This window comes from Hemibagrus wyckioides, linkage group LG14 (assembly GCF_019097595.1).
Source record: "Hemibagrus wyckioides isolate EC202008001 linkage group LG14, SWU_Hwy_1.0, whole genome shotgun sequence".
Taxonomy (NCBI): domain Eukaryota; kingdom Metazoa; phylum Chordata; class Actinopteri; order Siluriformes; family Bagridae; genus Hemibagrus; species Hemibagrus wyckioides.
This window is the reverse complement of record NC_080723.1, coordinates 3,331,644-3,347,085: the sequence shown is the minus strand read 5'-3', so window position 1 is coordinate 3,347,085 and position 15,442 is coordinate 3,331,644. Positions and strand designations below refer to the sequence as shown.

Below are 15,442 nucleotides of genomic sequence, written 5' to 3'. Positions count from 1 at the left end.
CTCAATGCTTCAACATACCAAGACATTTTGGACAATTTCATGCTCCCAACATTGGTGGAACAGTTTGGGGATGACCCCTTCCTGTTCCAACATGTCTGCACACCAGTGCACAAAGCATGAGTGAGTTTGGTGTGGATGAACTTGACTGGCCTGCACAGAGTCCTGAACCCCATAGAACACCTTTGGGATGAATTAGAGCGGAGACTGTGAGCCAGGCCTTCTCGTCCAAAATCAGTGCCTGACCTCACAAATGCGCTTCTAGAGTAATGGTCAAACATTCCCATAAACACACTCCTAAAAAGTGTGGAAAGCCTTCCCAGAAGAGTTGAAGCTGTTATAGCTGTAAAGGGCGGGACGGATTAAGAATGGGACGTCATTAAAGTTCATGTGCATGTAAAGGCAGACGTCCCAAAACTTTTGGCAACATAGTGTAAATGCGTTGTCAGCGCAGATCACTCGATTTCTTTTCATTTAAAATAATTTCAAACGCAAGCAGCACACAAGGTCCAAATATGAGAATGATTCTAATATTTTAAATATGATCAATAAAGATTAATGGATAATTTGTACATTATCACCGCCGATAACTATTTACTCGACCCCCCATATACTTTACTATGGGCTCTGTTTATGCCCGAGGAACGGAAAGTGCGCATGGTCTCCATGGAAACGACGCTAACCCTGACGTCAATCCCCTAGCAACTGCGAGAAGGTTTATAAAAAGACCTTGTTTTAGTTAGCTTTGTGTTAATTAGCCCGTTGTTGGCTATTAACAAAGTCAAAGTAATTTTTTCATCGTCTCAAGCCGGTAACGGTATTTTATTTACGTGTTTTAAACGTGGTGCATATGAACAGCGTACCACGAGCACTACTTACACCTAACTGAAAAATGACCTCGTCACAATAGTAACTTATGTGTTGCAATAGTAGCTAACTATCGCCCGCTAAGCTAATGAGCTAGGAAGAATTGACAGGTTTTTTATCTATTTTGTTATCAACGTCGGCTTTATTCACGGCTGGACATCAGGGGATGATATGCAGGTGAGTGAGGCAACGTCCGGTAACTTTGTCAACTTTTTAATATTTTATTTTCTTCATACTGGATGTAAAGAGTTTCCATATCTGTTCATAAAGCTTCAGTGAGCACAAAACTGAAACCAAACTGACTGTATGGCCTATTATTATTATTATTATTAAATAAACATATATATATACACACACACATTCACTCACGCAATCACACACTACGGGCAATTTAGAGACAGTCTCAATTTAGAGACTGAGCTGTTTGCTTTTATGCAGAGTGGTATAAAGTTCCTCATCAGCAATGTGAAAGACTGGTGGAGAGCATGGCAAAACGCATGCAAATCGGGGTTATTTCACCAAATACTGATTTCTTAATGTTATTTAGCCAAAGCATTAACACAATTTGTTTACAAATTATTTGCATTTTGTTTTATTTGAGTTATTAAAGCTCTGCAAATACTGCATGATCTTGGGTTATTCTGATGTGTTGCCATTTCCTTTAAATATACACTCTAAATAACAATAGTTATATTTTGAATTTAGGAGAAATACTGTCAGCAGTTCACAAAAAATGAAACAAAACTGTTCATCTCACCAATACATGCACCTGTAAGAAAAAACAAGAAACGCATTATTTTTAAGTGGTCTCTTATTTTTTTTCCATATCTATCTATCTATCTATCTATCTATCTATCTATCTATCTATCTATCTATCTATCTATCTATCTATATATATATATATATATATACAGTAATCCGCCGGTATATCGCCGTATCCGCAAACCTTATAGTGAATTGTTTTTATGTTGAAATAAGGTAATTTATTAATAAAAAATACAACTATTAATTACAAAATATAAACATTAATTAAAATAAAGTTAAATGTTCAGAATATATCAAATACTGTACAGCGTAGCGTTGTTTAGGAAAGCGAGGTGTGGGGATGCTGTAAGTTAAAATACGGCACGGCTGGAGGAGCGAGTCTGGCCAATCGGAATGCCCCATTCATTTAATCAGGGTTGTGATTGACAGCTGGGAAAGGGAAGCGGAATTGTCCAGCATCCTAGTTTTTAGCGTGTCACTGTCCCGAGTGTTTCGGTTTGTTCTGTGTACGCTGTATTTTTACGGTTTTTCTGCGAGCCCTATTATGTCGCCCGAACGCTCTGCACCCTGTAAGGCTTCTGGCAAGGAACATACATACATACAGTACTCACTATAAAACCGATCAGGCATAACATTATGAGCACTGACAGGTAAAGTGAATAAGACTGATGATCCCCTCATCATGGCACCTGTTAGTGGGTGGGATATATTAGGCGTAAGGATTTGAGTTTGACCAAGGGCCAAATTGTGATGGCTAGACCACTGGATCAGATCATCTCCAAAACTGCAGCTCTTGTGGGGTGTTCCCGGTCTGCAGTGGTCAGTATCTATCAAAAGTATCCTTTAAGTCCTGTACGTATGCTTTAATTCTGTAAACTTACAGGACTTAAAGGATCTGTTGCTAAAATCTAAGTGCCAGATACCACAGCACACTTTCAGGGATCTAGTGGAGTCCATGCCTTGATGGGTCAGGGCTGCTTTGGCAGCAAAACGGGGACCAACACAATATTAGGCAGGTGGTCATAATGTTATGCCTGATCAGTGTAATTGCTGACTATGTGCATTCTAATAATAGAAGATGTCACCATGTCACAAAGCAAGTCATGTACATGAAAATCAGTTCTTCAGTGGCACTTCCCAGTCACCAGAACCGAATCTAATAGTACACCATTGTGATGTGGTGGAATGGGAAATTAACAGCATGAAAGTGCAGCTGAAAAATTAGCAGGAATTACATGATGCAGTCATGTCAACATGGACCAGAATCTCATAAAAATATTTCCAACATTTTGTGGAATCCCAGTCATGAGGAACTGAGGCTGTTCTGAGAGAAAAGGAGGCCCTACGTGACATAACAATAGATTTCCTAATCAAGTGCTCAGTGAGTGCTTGTGTGTTTGACACTTAAGATCTTTATTTTTCTCTTTCATTAAGACTTCAGATGATCCCTATGAGAATTTCATTCTGCAGCACTTAAAGCATTATGGACTTTTTACAGGTAGGTCTGTGCTCAAATGCATTTATCATCTTTATTTGTATGATCTGCTAAAGTCTCTGGTGCTTTAGCTACTGAGCAATTTGTTATATTACTGGAACAAAACCATAATCAAGTTAAATCAGAAATCATTCATTTAAATCAGAATGTATCTAATTTAATACAAGTGGTAGGGCATTTTTTTTCTTATGCATTGACATGTAATGTATGTTATAGATACACTATATTGCCAAAAGCAATGATGACCCCTTCCTGTTCCAACATGACTGTGCACCAGTGCACAAAGCAAGGTCCATAAAGACATGGATGAGTGAGTTTGATGTGGAGGAATGTGACTGGCCTGCACAGAGTCCTGACCTCCACACCTTTGGGATGAATTAGAGCAGAGACTGTGAGCCAGGCCTCCTCACTGTCTAACATCAGTGCCTGACCTCTCAAATGCACTTCTAGAGGAATGGTCAAAAAGTCCTATAAACACAAAACCACAAAAAAACCAACACCTGAATTCAATGATTTGGAGGGGTGTCCCAAAACTTTTGGCAATATAGTGTATGTATACTTAAACACTTGGTTGAATGGCTTGTTTAAATATGTATTTTGTGTTTTAGGCCAGAGATCCACGTTTCTGCGGAGAAATGTTTCAGAAGGCAGACTATGGGACAGCAGTCTTGATTCCGTGGCCACAGATGTCCACCATTCAACTGCTGACAGCACAGACATGGATGAGGAACAACCACAGGCACATCAGGGACAATGTATGTTTTTCTTTATAGCAGAATTATTATAGTTGAAATGTGATGAAATGATTCTTTTTCTAGTTGAATGTTATTGTTATAATCAGAGATTTGTTTCTCATTGGCCATTTAATGTACATAGTACGTAATTCAGCCAGAATTTCTTTAGATCAGTCAGTTTGAAATTAATCATAACATCATAACAAAGAAAATTATTCCTTATTCAGTTACCTCAACTGAAATCTAACATCTTGGATTTAGTGATGCTGATGATTGTTAAAGTCTAAGATGTCCACAACAATATATTAAGCATAGATGTTCACTTTGTTTGCTTTCTGTACTGTTCAGACATCCTTTTGTAGTTACTAAGCTCATAACAAATTGGTAGGCCATTGCATAGCACATTTGGGTTACCTAAAAATATTGAAATGCAATGCCTTTATAAAAGATACAGGGATATTAAAAAGAAGATGAACCAGGGAAGTAAGCACAAGCTGCTCAAGTTTATCCACTAGTTAAGCTTCAGGACCTCCTTTTTGAAATGTTATCTTTTTGGATGTGTGTGTGTTTGTAGGAAGTTTTGTTTTTGATCTCTGTATATTTTTCTGTCTAGTCTCTTTCAACATGGAGAAATATCTCAGAACCAGACAGCTGCTAATTGACCTTGATGGGGAAAGACCTATCCCACGCCTGAGGGAACCACTGGACCTCTTTTCCATCCCTTCCATTTCCCATCCCTTCCAGGGTGTTCGCTGGCCGATCGAATGTGAAGTTATCTGCGACAAAATCCATCATATAGGTATCTATTCTTTATGCTTCTCATCCGGAAATTGTCACACTGGTTCTTTCAACAAAAATTTGCCTGTCTATCTATTGATACAGAATGGGATCCTCCAGAACCAGAACCATTTTATCAACAGACAGGAAATGAGCAAACCCCGATGTCGGTGGGAGAAGAAAAGGGAAACACTGTTTATTGTGTAGACTCTGGTAACACTTAACATGCAGAATGTTTTTGACAGACACTGTTTAAAACCCACAGTGACCTGAACCCTTTTTACTTTATCAACTTTTTAAAAATGCAACTCACGAGACCTTTCTTTCTGTGTTCTCTGTGTGTTTATTAAGCTACAAAAATGTCCTACTTTACTCGATCCCGTGTTGGTGGCAGCAGGAAGTATATAAAGAATTTCACATCTTCTGCCGACAGCCAAGAGACACCTACCCTATCTTTTGAGTCCAGATTTGAAAGTGGTAATCTTCAAAAAGCAGTTAAAGTGTAAGTGGATAACAATGACATTTCAAGCACATTCTTTTGCTAAGGTGCTTTCTGCCAAACAGTGAGAGCGGGTAGATCAATTTTGCAGCAGCTGGCTCTATACCTGAATAACTGGTGAACTGAAATAAAATCCAAGCAATAAAGAGGGTGTGAATTCAGGTGTTGTTTTTCAGGGGTTGCGCTTGTTCCAATCTTAATGCTTCAGCATACCAAGACATTTTGGACAATTTCATGCTCCCAACTTTGTGGGAACAGTTTGGGGATGACCCCTTCCTGTTCCAACATGACTGCACACCAGTGCACAAAGCAAGGTCCATAAAGACATGGATGAGCGAACTTGGTGTGGAGGAACTTGACTGGCTTGCAGAGTCCTGACCTCAACCTGATAGGATACCTTCGGGATGAATTAGAGCGGAGACTGCGAGCCAGGCCTTCTCGTCCAACATCAGTGCCTGACCTCACAAATGCACTTCTAGAGGAATGGTCAAAAATTACCATAAACACACTCCTAAACCTTGTGGAAATCCTTTCCAGAAGAGATGAAGCTGTTATAGCTGCAAAGGGCGGGACAACTCAATATTACATTCATGTCCATGTAAAGGCAGATGTCCCAGTTTTGGCCTGGCTCGCAGTCTCTGCTCTAATTCATCCCAAAGGTGTTCTATCGGGTTGAGGTCAGGACTCTGAATCATTAAGAGTTCCTTTCACTGGAACTAAGGGTCCAAGCCCAACCCCTGAAAAACAACACCTGAATTCAATGATTTGGACAGGTGTCCCAAAACTTTTGGCAATATAGTCTACGTAGGCTGCAATATTTTCATCTTAATTTCAGATTTATTTCCTGATTTTCACAGCTAGACGTGTTAAATAACCTGAACATGGCACCTTTGCTAGCAGATCACCAAATTCTTAAATGACCAAAAGTATAGGAACATATAAATAAAGCAAACAGCACATAATATCTGTTTGCAAATCTCTTGCTTGAAATAACTGCAACAGACCAGTGATTCACTGACATCACCAAAACATTGCATTTTTCTTTTGTATTGATTTTTCAGGTTTGTACCACAGCTTCTTTTAGTTTGTTTCATCATATATTGTAGTTATTTTAGCTTGTAATCTAGCTGTTATTATCGATCATGCATGGATTCATGGATTCAGCATTTCTAGACTTCACCTATTCATCTACTGTAAACATTAAACAATGATATTTTTTCTTTTTAGTGGTCCTTATGACTATGAGCTCACTTTGCGCAATGACATGTACACCACAAAGCACACACAGTGGTTTTACTTCCGCGTGAAGAACATGAAGGCCGGTGTCACATACCGTTTCACGATTATCAACCTGATGAAATCCAGCAGTCTGTATGAAGCAGGCATGCATCCACTGCTGTACTCCGAGCTTGGTGCTTGTCTGAAGGGAGAGGGTTGGTACCGTGCAGGCAACAACATTCGGTGAGTTTACATGGCTGTTCAAATCTCTCAGTCACACTCAGGTTGTATTACAAATACAGTTTGAAACCCTCCAAATTTTTGAAAGGTATTACCGGAATCAGAGTGAAAAAGAGGGCAAACCGCTCTACTCACTCACCTGGACACTGGAGTTTCCTCATGAAAATGATACCTGCTACTTGGCCCACTGCTACCCATACACCTACTCAGACCTGCAACACTATCTGCAAGGTGTGGTCTCAGACCCAGCTCGGGCAATGTACTGTAAAGTGCGGGTGCTGTGTCGAAGCTTGGCAGGAAACTCGGTGTATGTCCTGACCATTACTGCACCCTGTGGCACTTGGCAAGAGCGAAGAAACAGGCGAGCAGTGGTTGTAACAGCACGGGTGCATCCAGGAGAAACAAATAGCTCATGGATGATGCAAGGCTTCTTGGAATTTCTGTTGGGAAAATCACCTGATGCACATCTACTGAGGGAAACCTTTGTTTTTAAGGTTAGTGAATGAAGATGGGCTTTGGCCACATTTTCCGAATTGCTACTAGAAGGTGGTAATCAAATTTAATCACCCTTATTACTTTCCTTCCCTGATTAATCTAGAATTTTCCAAGATCTTATGATGACTTGAATATACAGTCCCTCCCTAACCTATTGAATGTTTATAGATGCCATTTTGTGTTGGTCCTTGTTATATATTTTATATTATTTATAGGTCAATTTGTTGCTTCTTAACACATAAAAAACAATGATATAACAGTGCTGAATATATTAATGTAAGTTATATCATAATTGAACAAAGTTCTGCATGTGCTACTGTGTATTTGGTTGTCAAAAACTGCTCCACTGGTTCATCTACAGATAGTGCCAATGCTGAACCCTGATGGTGTAGTGGTCGGGAACTACCGCTGCTCACTAGCAGGCCGTGACATGAACCGCAACTATCATACTCTACTCAAGGAGTCGTTCCCCTGTGTATGGTACACTCGCAACATGGTGAAGCGGTGAGTAACATAACTCATACGCGTATAGAGGCATTTATTTCAGTAAAGGTGAGTAGAAATATTAAAATTAGCCTATGAGTGTTTTACATTTTAATCATACTTTGATGACTAAGGGCCAATGCAGTAACATATTTTTGTGCATATTAAATTAAAGTAGGCGGCGCGGTGGTTTAGTGGTTAGCACGTTCGCCTCCAGTGTCCTGGGTTCCAGTATCGCTCCCGCTCACTGTGTGTGTGGAGTTTGCATGTTCTCCCTGTGCTTGGTGGGGTTCCTCCAGGTGCTCTGGTTTCCTCCCACAGTGCAAAGGCATGCTTCTAGACTGATTGGAGTCTCTAAATTGCGTGAGTGTGTGTGTGCCCTGTGATGGGTTGGCACTTCGTCCAGGGTATATCCTGCCTTGATGCCCCATGATGCCTGAGATAGGCACAGGCTCCCCATGACCCGAGTATAGATTGGATAAGTGGAAAAGACAATGAAATGAAAATTAAAGTATATTTCTTTAACTCTTTAGGTTGCTTGCTGAGAGAGAAGTTGTGTTATACTGTGACCTTCATGGCCACAGCAGAAAAAACAATGTATTCATGTATGGTTGCACTGATCGTAAGGATACCTCACTACATCTTCAGGAGCGAATCTTCCCTCTGATGATGAGCAAAAACGCCAAAGACAAGGTAGGAATATGGTGAGGCTGTTGCAGTTTAGGTTAGTAGATGCATTAAAAGTGGGTCTTATTTCTTATTTCACATTTGTTATTTCTAGTTCTCCTTCAGGAGTTGTAAGTTTAAGATGCAGAAAGGCAAAGAAGGCACCGGTCGCATTGTAATGTGGAGGCTCGGCATCAGAAACAGCTATACTATGGAGTCCACCTTCGGAGGCTCCAGTTTAGGTAAAGGCCTTTAGTTAAGATACTTGCAAACATGAGGCTATGTTTATTTTCAATCATATACGCCATAATACTCTCTGATTTGTGTTTAAGATATGTCGGACAAAAAATTGTCCTTCCTACTGTCCTGTGTGGATAATTTCAGAGATTCTTTACCATGTCTGTTCTCATACAAAGGAGGCAGGAGAGGAACTCACTTCTCTGTAGGGGACCTGAAATCTATGGGCTACCATTTTTGTGATACCCTCCTTGACTTCTGTGACCCAGACCAAACCAAGGTTCTTTTATTTTTTTAAGCCTTGCAGTCATATGAAAATTTTTGTATTCTACCAATAAGTCAGTACAAAGACATTTAAAATATGTCCATAAAATTCTGTTAACTGTTTTGTTCAGACTGAAAATTGTCTAAAGGAACTGGGGGCTATGCTGAAGCAGGAGATCAGGCGGAAGCTGGGCAGGGATGTGGATTGCCTGGAAAGCATCTCTGATGTGGACATTGAGTCCAGGTAAAGAGCTTTAATTATCCAAATCACATGAAAGCATTTTGAAATGTATTTACATTAATTGAGATATGTGAATATAAGCAGAGATTATTATTTAAGTCCTGCCTTATGGGTGAAGATGTTAGCAAAATCAGATACTTACCTGACACTGACACAGGTATTGGGCACATTGCTCTGCAAGTTATGGAGAAACCTGAATGAAGAGTATGCTCAATGATCCCTTTTTCATGTTATTGGAAATCAAACATTAATGATTGAACCTTATTAAACATTATTATTTGGTTGTATGAGTTCCTATGGTATGGTAGTTTAGGGCTAAAAATAACTGCCTGGGACCGGTGACAGGATGACTCCAGAGTGGACAGATTTTACTATAAGCAACTTTTTGCCTATATTGTGTACGAGTATAATAGATGACACTAACAGTGCGCACTGATTTATTACAGTACAAGTGGATCAAATAGCACAGACTCAGATGGTCTACCTGTTCATCTTTTAAACTGCCCAGACCAGGTACACTGCTCAAATAGTTAAGCCTAACAAGTCCCAACAACTCCTTAGGTTCTGTTTATTTATCCTTATATACATTTCATGCTTTGAATTTCACCGATATCTTGTTTTTCTTGCTTTGTCAAGGACACAAAAGTCAAGAAGAAGCATTTACGGAGCAGAAAAGAAAGGAATAGATTAAGACAGCAGGGAGCACAGAGTGCAAAATCCAAGATCCTTCACAGAGAAAACAAAAACACAGTAAGCTTCACAAGGCCAGTATGGAAAGAGTCCCAGTGCTCTGTGAGTTCTGAGAGAGTTTTTTTTCTTTACAGGATACAATAACATCAAATGAAGATCTAGTGACTGAAAGAATCCAAGAAAAAACAATAAGTCCAGTGAAAGAGGGCAAGGACAAGAAACCAAATGTGATTAAATTATATTTCAAAAATATATTATACATGAAACCTTGATTCAAATGTTTATTCAAGCATAAAGATAAAAATATGTTGATATGTTTAGGCACAGTTAGCAAGGCTTAATCAGTCTGGAAGGACCTGGATCCCACATCCCATTCCACGTGTCAGTCTTGCTGGCCATGAGACTTTTTGGGAGGACAAGAAAGACAAGGTACGCATTTTTGCTCATATATGGAACAATAGTAATGTTACGATTATAATATTTTTGGTATAACATCATCTTGAAGAAGGGAAAAATCTTGAATCATGCAAAAACAAAAATCAGGACTTGCAATGTATGTATTGTATAATTTTTCTGATAGAAGCATGTGGAACCTGCCATTAAAATGTTGATTATAAAAACTTTATTTGGCAAAAATCTTACTGCAGCTGTTTTCCGCACATCTGGTTTAAAAGAACATATAATGAGAGCACTTATCAGTTATGAGCTGCCGGGCCGTGGTGTTTATTATACAGTACATTCAATGGTTTAAGTTGGGGTGGCTTAGTGGTTAGCACTGGTGCCTCATAGCAAGAAGGTCCTGGGTTCAAATCCTGGGTTCTAACAGGCAGGGACCTTTCTGTGTGGAGTTTGCACCTGGAATAAACCCTGTGTGGGTTTATTCCAGGAACTCCGGTTTCCTCCCACAGTCCAAAAACATGTACATTAGGTTGACTGGTAATTCTAAATTGCCCATAGGAGTGAGTGAGTTTGTGTGGTTGTCTGTCTATATGTGTGGCCCTGTGATGCACTGGCGACCTGTCCAGGGTGTACCCCTGCCTTTCGCCTAATGTGTGCTGGGATAGTCCATGACTCAATTAGGAGGATAGAAAATGGATGGGTAGATGGTTTAAGTTGCTAATCTGCAATAATCAAGCTGTGCCATTTACTTTTCTTTAAAAAAAAACAAAAAAAAACCTCCTTTACCCATTGTGCTAACTATTCTTCCCCCGTTACCTTCTCCAGCATAGCTTAGGTTACTCTTCGACCTTATTAGATGAGATGGGAGGGTCAGTAAATGACTCCCAGAGGCAAACACAGCACCAGCCCCTGATTGTCAATGCAGTTCGCCACAGATTATCGTGTCTGCCAATTCAGCAGTTCCCCATGCTTTTCAACAAGGATGTCAGAGCATACCCAGGAATGAGAGGTGTGTCAGTCTGGCCTTCTTCACCATTTTGCAGAAAGTCTAACTTTAGATTTGCTGAAACAACTTCATCATTAATTTTTACTGCTGTGTTATTAAAATAGAGATAGTAAAATGAATGTAATTGTTATGGAACTGTTTATATCATAGGAAGGTCCTCTGTTTCAAAAGTTGCACTGCATAGGTAAGTAGTTCATTCACGTTACTTTATAGTACATGTTTATACGTCCCATTTTAGAGGCCAGGGGCATTACTAGGCATTCATTTCTACTGGATCGCAGGCTTCCCATCACTCAAAATTGTCTTGAATGCCTAATGTATATACTCTACATTCCACAAATTTAACAAACAACAGTGTATAGAACATTTATTTGAAATTAAGTTTATATATAGTAAACAAAAAGTAAACAAAGTATTCTCCTGTAGGCTGAGTGCCTCTTAAGTCTCAAATTAGTCCTAAATTAGCTGGTTCATCACTGGAGCATTAAACTGTACCATTTTGCAAAATGGTCATATTGCACCATGCAATTTTATAACATGCTAATCGTTCCTTGAATTACATTTACGCTTACATTTCTGGCAGACGCCCTTATCCAGAGCGACGTACAAGAGTGCTTTGAAGTCTTTATCAATGAATACATTAACACTGGTTCAATAGGTCACAGACGTAGGATACCATCTAAAAAACTGTGTTGGGAATTACATAATACAACAAATACATAAAACAAACAGGGAAAATAAGAGCTAGTTTCAGAAAGAGGTAGGTCTTCATCCATTGTTTGAAGACGGTCAGTCACTTGGCTGTACGGACATCAAAGTTCATTCCACCACCTCGGTGAAGAACAGAGAAAGTCTAGATGAATACCTACCTTGAGAGATGTCGGGACCAGGCGAGCAATGCTAGTGGATCACTGGGAGCGTGTTGCAGTGCGAGGGGTAATAAGAGCAATTAATCACTAGCTCAACTCCCATCTGTTTCCTCTAATTAAGGAATGACCCCATAGGTGTCAAAGCAAACAGCCACAAACCTACAAAAGGCTGATCAAACTTATGGTCGCATGATAGCTTGTTTTATTATAGTTTTTAGGCTGATGGTATCCTGAGTCTGGGACCTATTGAACCAGTGTTAATGTATTCATTAATAGAGACTTCTGTATGTCGCTCTGGATAAGGGCGTCTGCCAAATGCCAGAAATGTAAATGTAAATGTTATTACTAGTAACCTGACATCTTACCTCTTTCACTCTCATCTTAGCTGTCTGTTTTTCTACCTCTGCTTGGTAAAAAAGAACTTTTGGATATCCATCTATCAGAGTCAATAATAAAATATGAGTCAAATTAATTCGTCTTAAACTTTCAGATGTAACGTATTACTGTACCCTTTCTTTCCTAAGACATGCCAATGCACTGATTGCATCATGGAGTGCTCTAGTCATGACATGCACAATTCACATGTAAATGTTAAAATTTAAATAGAGATTTTGTTATTGGGACATGTGCCCCAGTAAAATATGTCTAGTGACACCCCTGGTAAAGCCCAAAAGTTGTTCTAAAGTCTGTAACTATGAATTTAATATTTATTATCAATTTATGATAGTTTTTGTGTCTGTCATATTTTTGCACAACTGTCACATCTGTTTCTGTCCACTGCAGGGTTGTTCCCGAGTTCATTTCCATTAAAGGATTACAGCTCAGCCGCTCAGCCTACTCCTCTCCGGCCCACACGGTCAACCAGCACAATCTCAGGCAGAAAAGAACACCACAGTCAACCAAAGTTTCACTTGAATCCTACATGCCTGAAATACCAAATACTATGGGCACCCTGAGGACCAGTCATAAAAGAAACACACTAGGTGAGTCTGGTTCATATGAACGTAAGTTTTGGTGAGGTGGTTGAACATGAATCCAGTTTCTGGTGCAGTATGTAGCATTGAGGATGAGGTTCCCGTCTGAGCCTGGTTCCTCTCAAGGTTTCTTCCTCATATCATCACAGGGAGTTTTTCCTTTCCACCGTCGCCTCAGGCTTGCTCATTAGGGATAAAATAGCAATATTTTGTTTTCTATACTTCTGTAAAGCTGCTTTGAGACAATGTCCATTGTTAAAAGCGCTATACAAATAAATTGAATTGAATTGCCCCCTCACAGCTTGAGAATTCCTGAGCTTGACTTGCTTTCCGTCACCTGTCTGGGCTGAATTCCTTCACCTTGTGCCAAGTGATGCTGGGAAGGACTCCGGAAAATGTGATTAATAAAGGCGAATGAATGGTGCTTACTGTAAGCATCATTTAAGGGTTAATTACAGTAAAATAATCATGAGCACAATACCATCTGAGTTCAATTGTTTGTAGGAAAAACTTCCAATAGATGTGTAACAAATACATAAATCACATCGTAAATAATTTCAGATATTATTGTTAGATTATTGACCAAGTGACTCTTGCAGGTCTGGCAGTACTGGAGACTGAGCAGTACTGTGAAGCAGCGCAACTCAATAAACAAGAAAGAGGGGACTACTCCTTTTTTCCTGATCTAAGAAGCAGTAACAAGCCAGACAAAAGGTTTTTCAGACTTTTATCTTGTTTTTTTTTTTTCACTTTCATAATTGTAATTCTGCTCTGCTATTGTGCCTTAATTCCACAGCAGTAGGAGATCCTCAGATGTACAGGCTGAACTCAGAGCTCTAAGGCTAGAGAAATTAAATGGTGTGCATGAAGATGCAGCTTCATCAGGCAGCTGGAGCAGTGAAGGTTGGTATACACCGATCAGGCATAACATCATGAACACTGAGAGGTGCCGTGAATAACACTGATGATCTCATCATGGCACCTGTTAGTGGGTGGGATATATTATGTCCTGAAAGTTGATGTGTTAGAAGCAGGAAAAATGGACAGGTGTAAGTTTGACGAGGGCCAAATTGTGATGGCTAGACCACTGGATCAGAGCATCTCCAAAACTGCAGCTCTCGTATCCTTTAAGACCTGTAAGTCCCATGGAAGTCCCACCTCAGAACTTAAAGGACTTAAAGGATCTGCTGCCAACATCTTGGTGCCAGATACCACAGCATACCTTCAGGGATCTACTGGATCCATGCCTCGATGGGTCAGAGCTGTTTTGGCAGCAAAAGGGGGACCAACACAATATTAGGCAGGTGGTCATATTGTTATGCCTGATCAGTGTACAGTGCCTAGTATATCTATAGTTTCTCCCCTTTGACATAAGCAAAAATGATCAGATTCAGCCTACATTGTTTATACACTATATGGCCAAAATTTTTTGGACACCTGAACATCATACCCACAAGTACCTTGGGTGTTTCGGTTTGTAACACCGGTTTTATGACCAGCGTACAAAAGTACAGAATATTATAAGTCATTATCATTCATCCACTGGTCACTTACATTTGTGATGGCCAAGAGATACGCATAACATGGCAAGGACACTTTATAAGCTGCTCAAATGAGTCCCAGTAACAAGGTAATTGGCATGGAAACTCAACTGGTTTTAAAAGAAATAGCCCACACTACTACAATTACATATGTAACCTGTACAGTAACCTTACTTCTTAATCTGTCTTTTCAGAAGGGCGCATGCCTTCCATAGATTGGAGAAAGAATAAATAAAAGCCACAAGCTCATGAGGAAGGGGAGTTAAAGAAAATCCTAGAAACAGAACATCCAGAGGAAATGTCCAGGAATAATTCCTTGAAGTACTCCCATCCATGCTGAGCACAGAAAAATATATTAGAAACGTTTGTACTACTTGGGCTCAGAAACATGATGGATATGAGCATGAACCTCTGGAATTAAAATATACTTTGTGTTTATTATTTAGCCTTTATAATGGACTTTTTTCAGGCAATTGTTTTTGCAAATCATTTGTTATTCAAAGTTATCTTTTGTTATGGTGAATATACAGCAATGCTACTGTTGTGGAAAGAATATTTTTGTGTGCCTGTGTATGAGTGCTAGATCTTTTTAAAGAATGACACCGTTTAGGGCAACCATACATACTGTTTTTTTTCCTTTAGTTATATATATATATATATATTATATTATTATATATTATATTATTATATATATTGTATATTATATATATATATACACACACACACAGACATTTGCTTTTATTTTTTTTTAATATTGATTAAAAAAATAATTATTGTAAAATATATAATATACATTTTTACAAATTTTTTTTAGTATTTTATTTATATATATATATATATATATATTTATATTTATATTTATATATTTATATATATATATATATTTATATATTTATATATATTTATATATTTATATATATATATATATATATATATTTATATATATTTATATATTTATGTAAATTTATATTTTTATATATATATA

At 38.8% G+C, this 15,442-nt stretch overlaps 1 protein-coding gene across 7 annotated transcripts; it reads left to right on the top strand.

The window, feature by feature from the left end:
• The first annotated feature begins 667 nt into the window (after positions 1–667).
• agbl2 (AGBL carboxypeptidase 2) lies at positions 668–15,181 on the top strand. 7 transcript variants are annotated; one of them, XM_058408131.1, is made up of 23 exons: positions 668–1,041; positions 3,064–3,127; positions 3,733–3,879; positions 4,472–4,657; positions 4,741–4,848; positions 4,987–5,137; positions 6,362–6,595; positions 6,681–7,086; positions 7,449–7,591; positions 8,104–8,263; positions 8,352–8,478; positions 8,653–8,753; positions 8,869–8,981; positions 9,425–9,491; positions 9,615–9,728; positions 9,803–9,895; positions 9,990–10,097; positions 10,893–11,076; positions 11,224–11,257; positions 12,726–12,925; positions 13,516–13,630; positions 13,716–13,819; positions 14,652–15,181. In XM_058408131.1, the coding sequence occupies exons 1-23, from the start codon at positions 1,036–1,038 to the stop codon at positions 14,690–14,692; spliced, it is 3,006 nt and encodes a 1,001-aa protein (XP_058264114.1). In that variant the 5' UTR covers positions 668–1,035; the 3' UTR covers positions 14,693–15,181. The 7 variants fall into 7 exon arrangements, 5 of the variants coding, with proteins under 5 accessions (XP_058264114.1, XP_058264112.1, XP_058264111.1 ...); XM_058408130.1 differs by having other exon boundaries at positions 669–1,041; positions 13,713–13,819; XM_058408129.1 differs by lacking the exon at positions 14,652–15,181 and having other exon boundaries at positions 8,656–8,753; positions 13,713–14,545.
• Positions 15,182–15,442: the final 261 nt, after the last annotated feature.

What these genes read in the sequence shown, in the direction of transcription:
- agbl2 (XM_058408127.1), top strand. An exon ending in ACAGGCACATCAGGGACAAT is followed by an intron (nt 3,880 to 4,471) that starts GTATGTTTTTCT and finishes TTTTCTGTCTAG; the next exon opens with TCTCTTTCAACATGGAGAAA. An exon ending in GATGTGGACATTGAGTCCAG is followed by an intron (nt 8,982 to 9,424) that starts GTAAAGAGCTTT and finishes GATTTATTACAG; the next exon opens with TACAAGTGGATCAAATAGCA.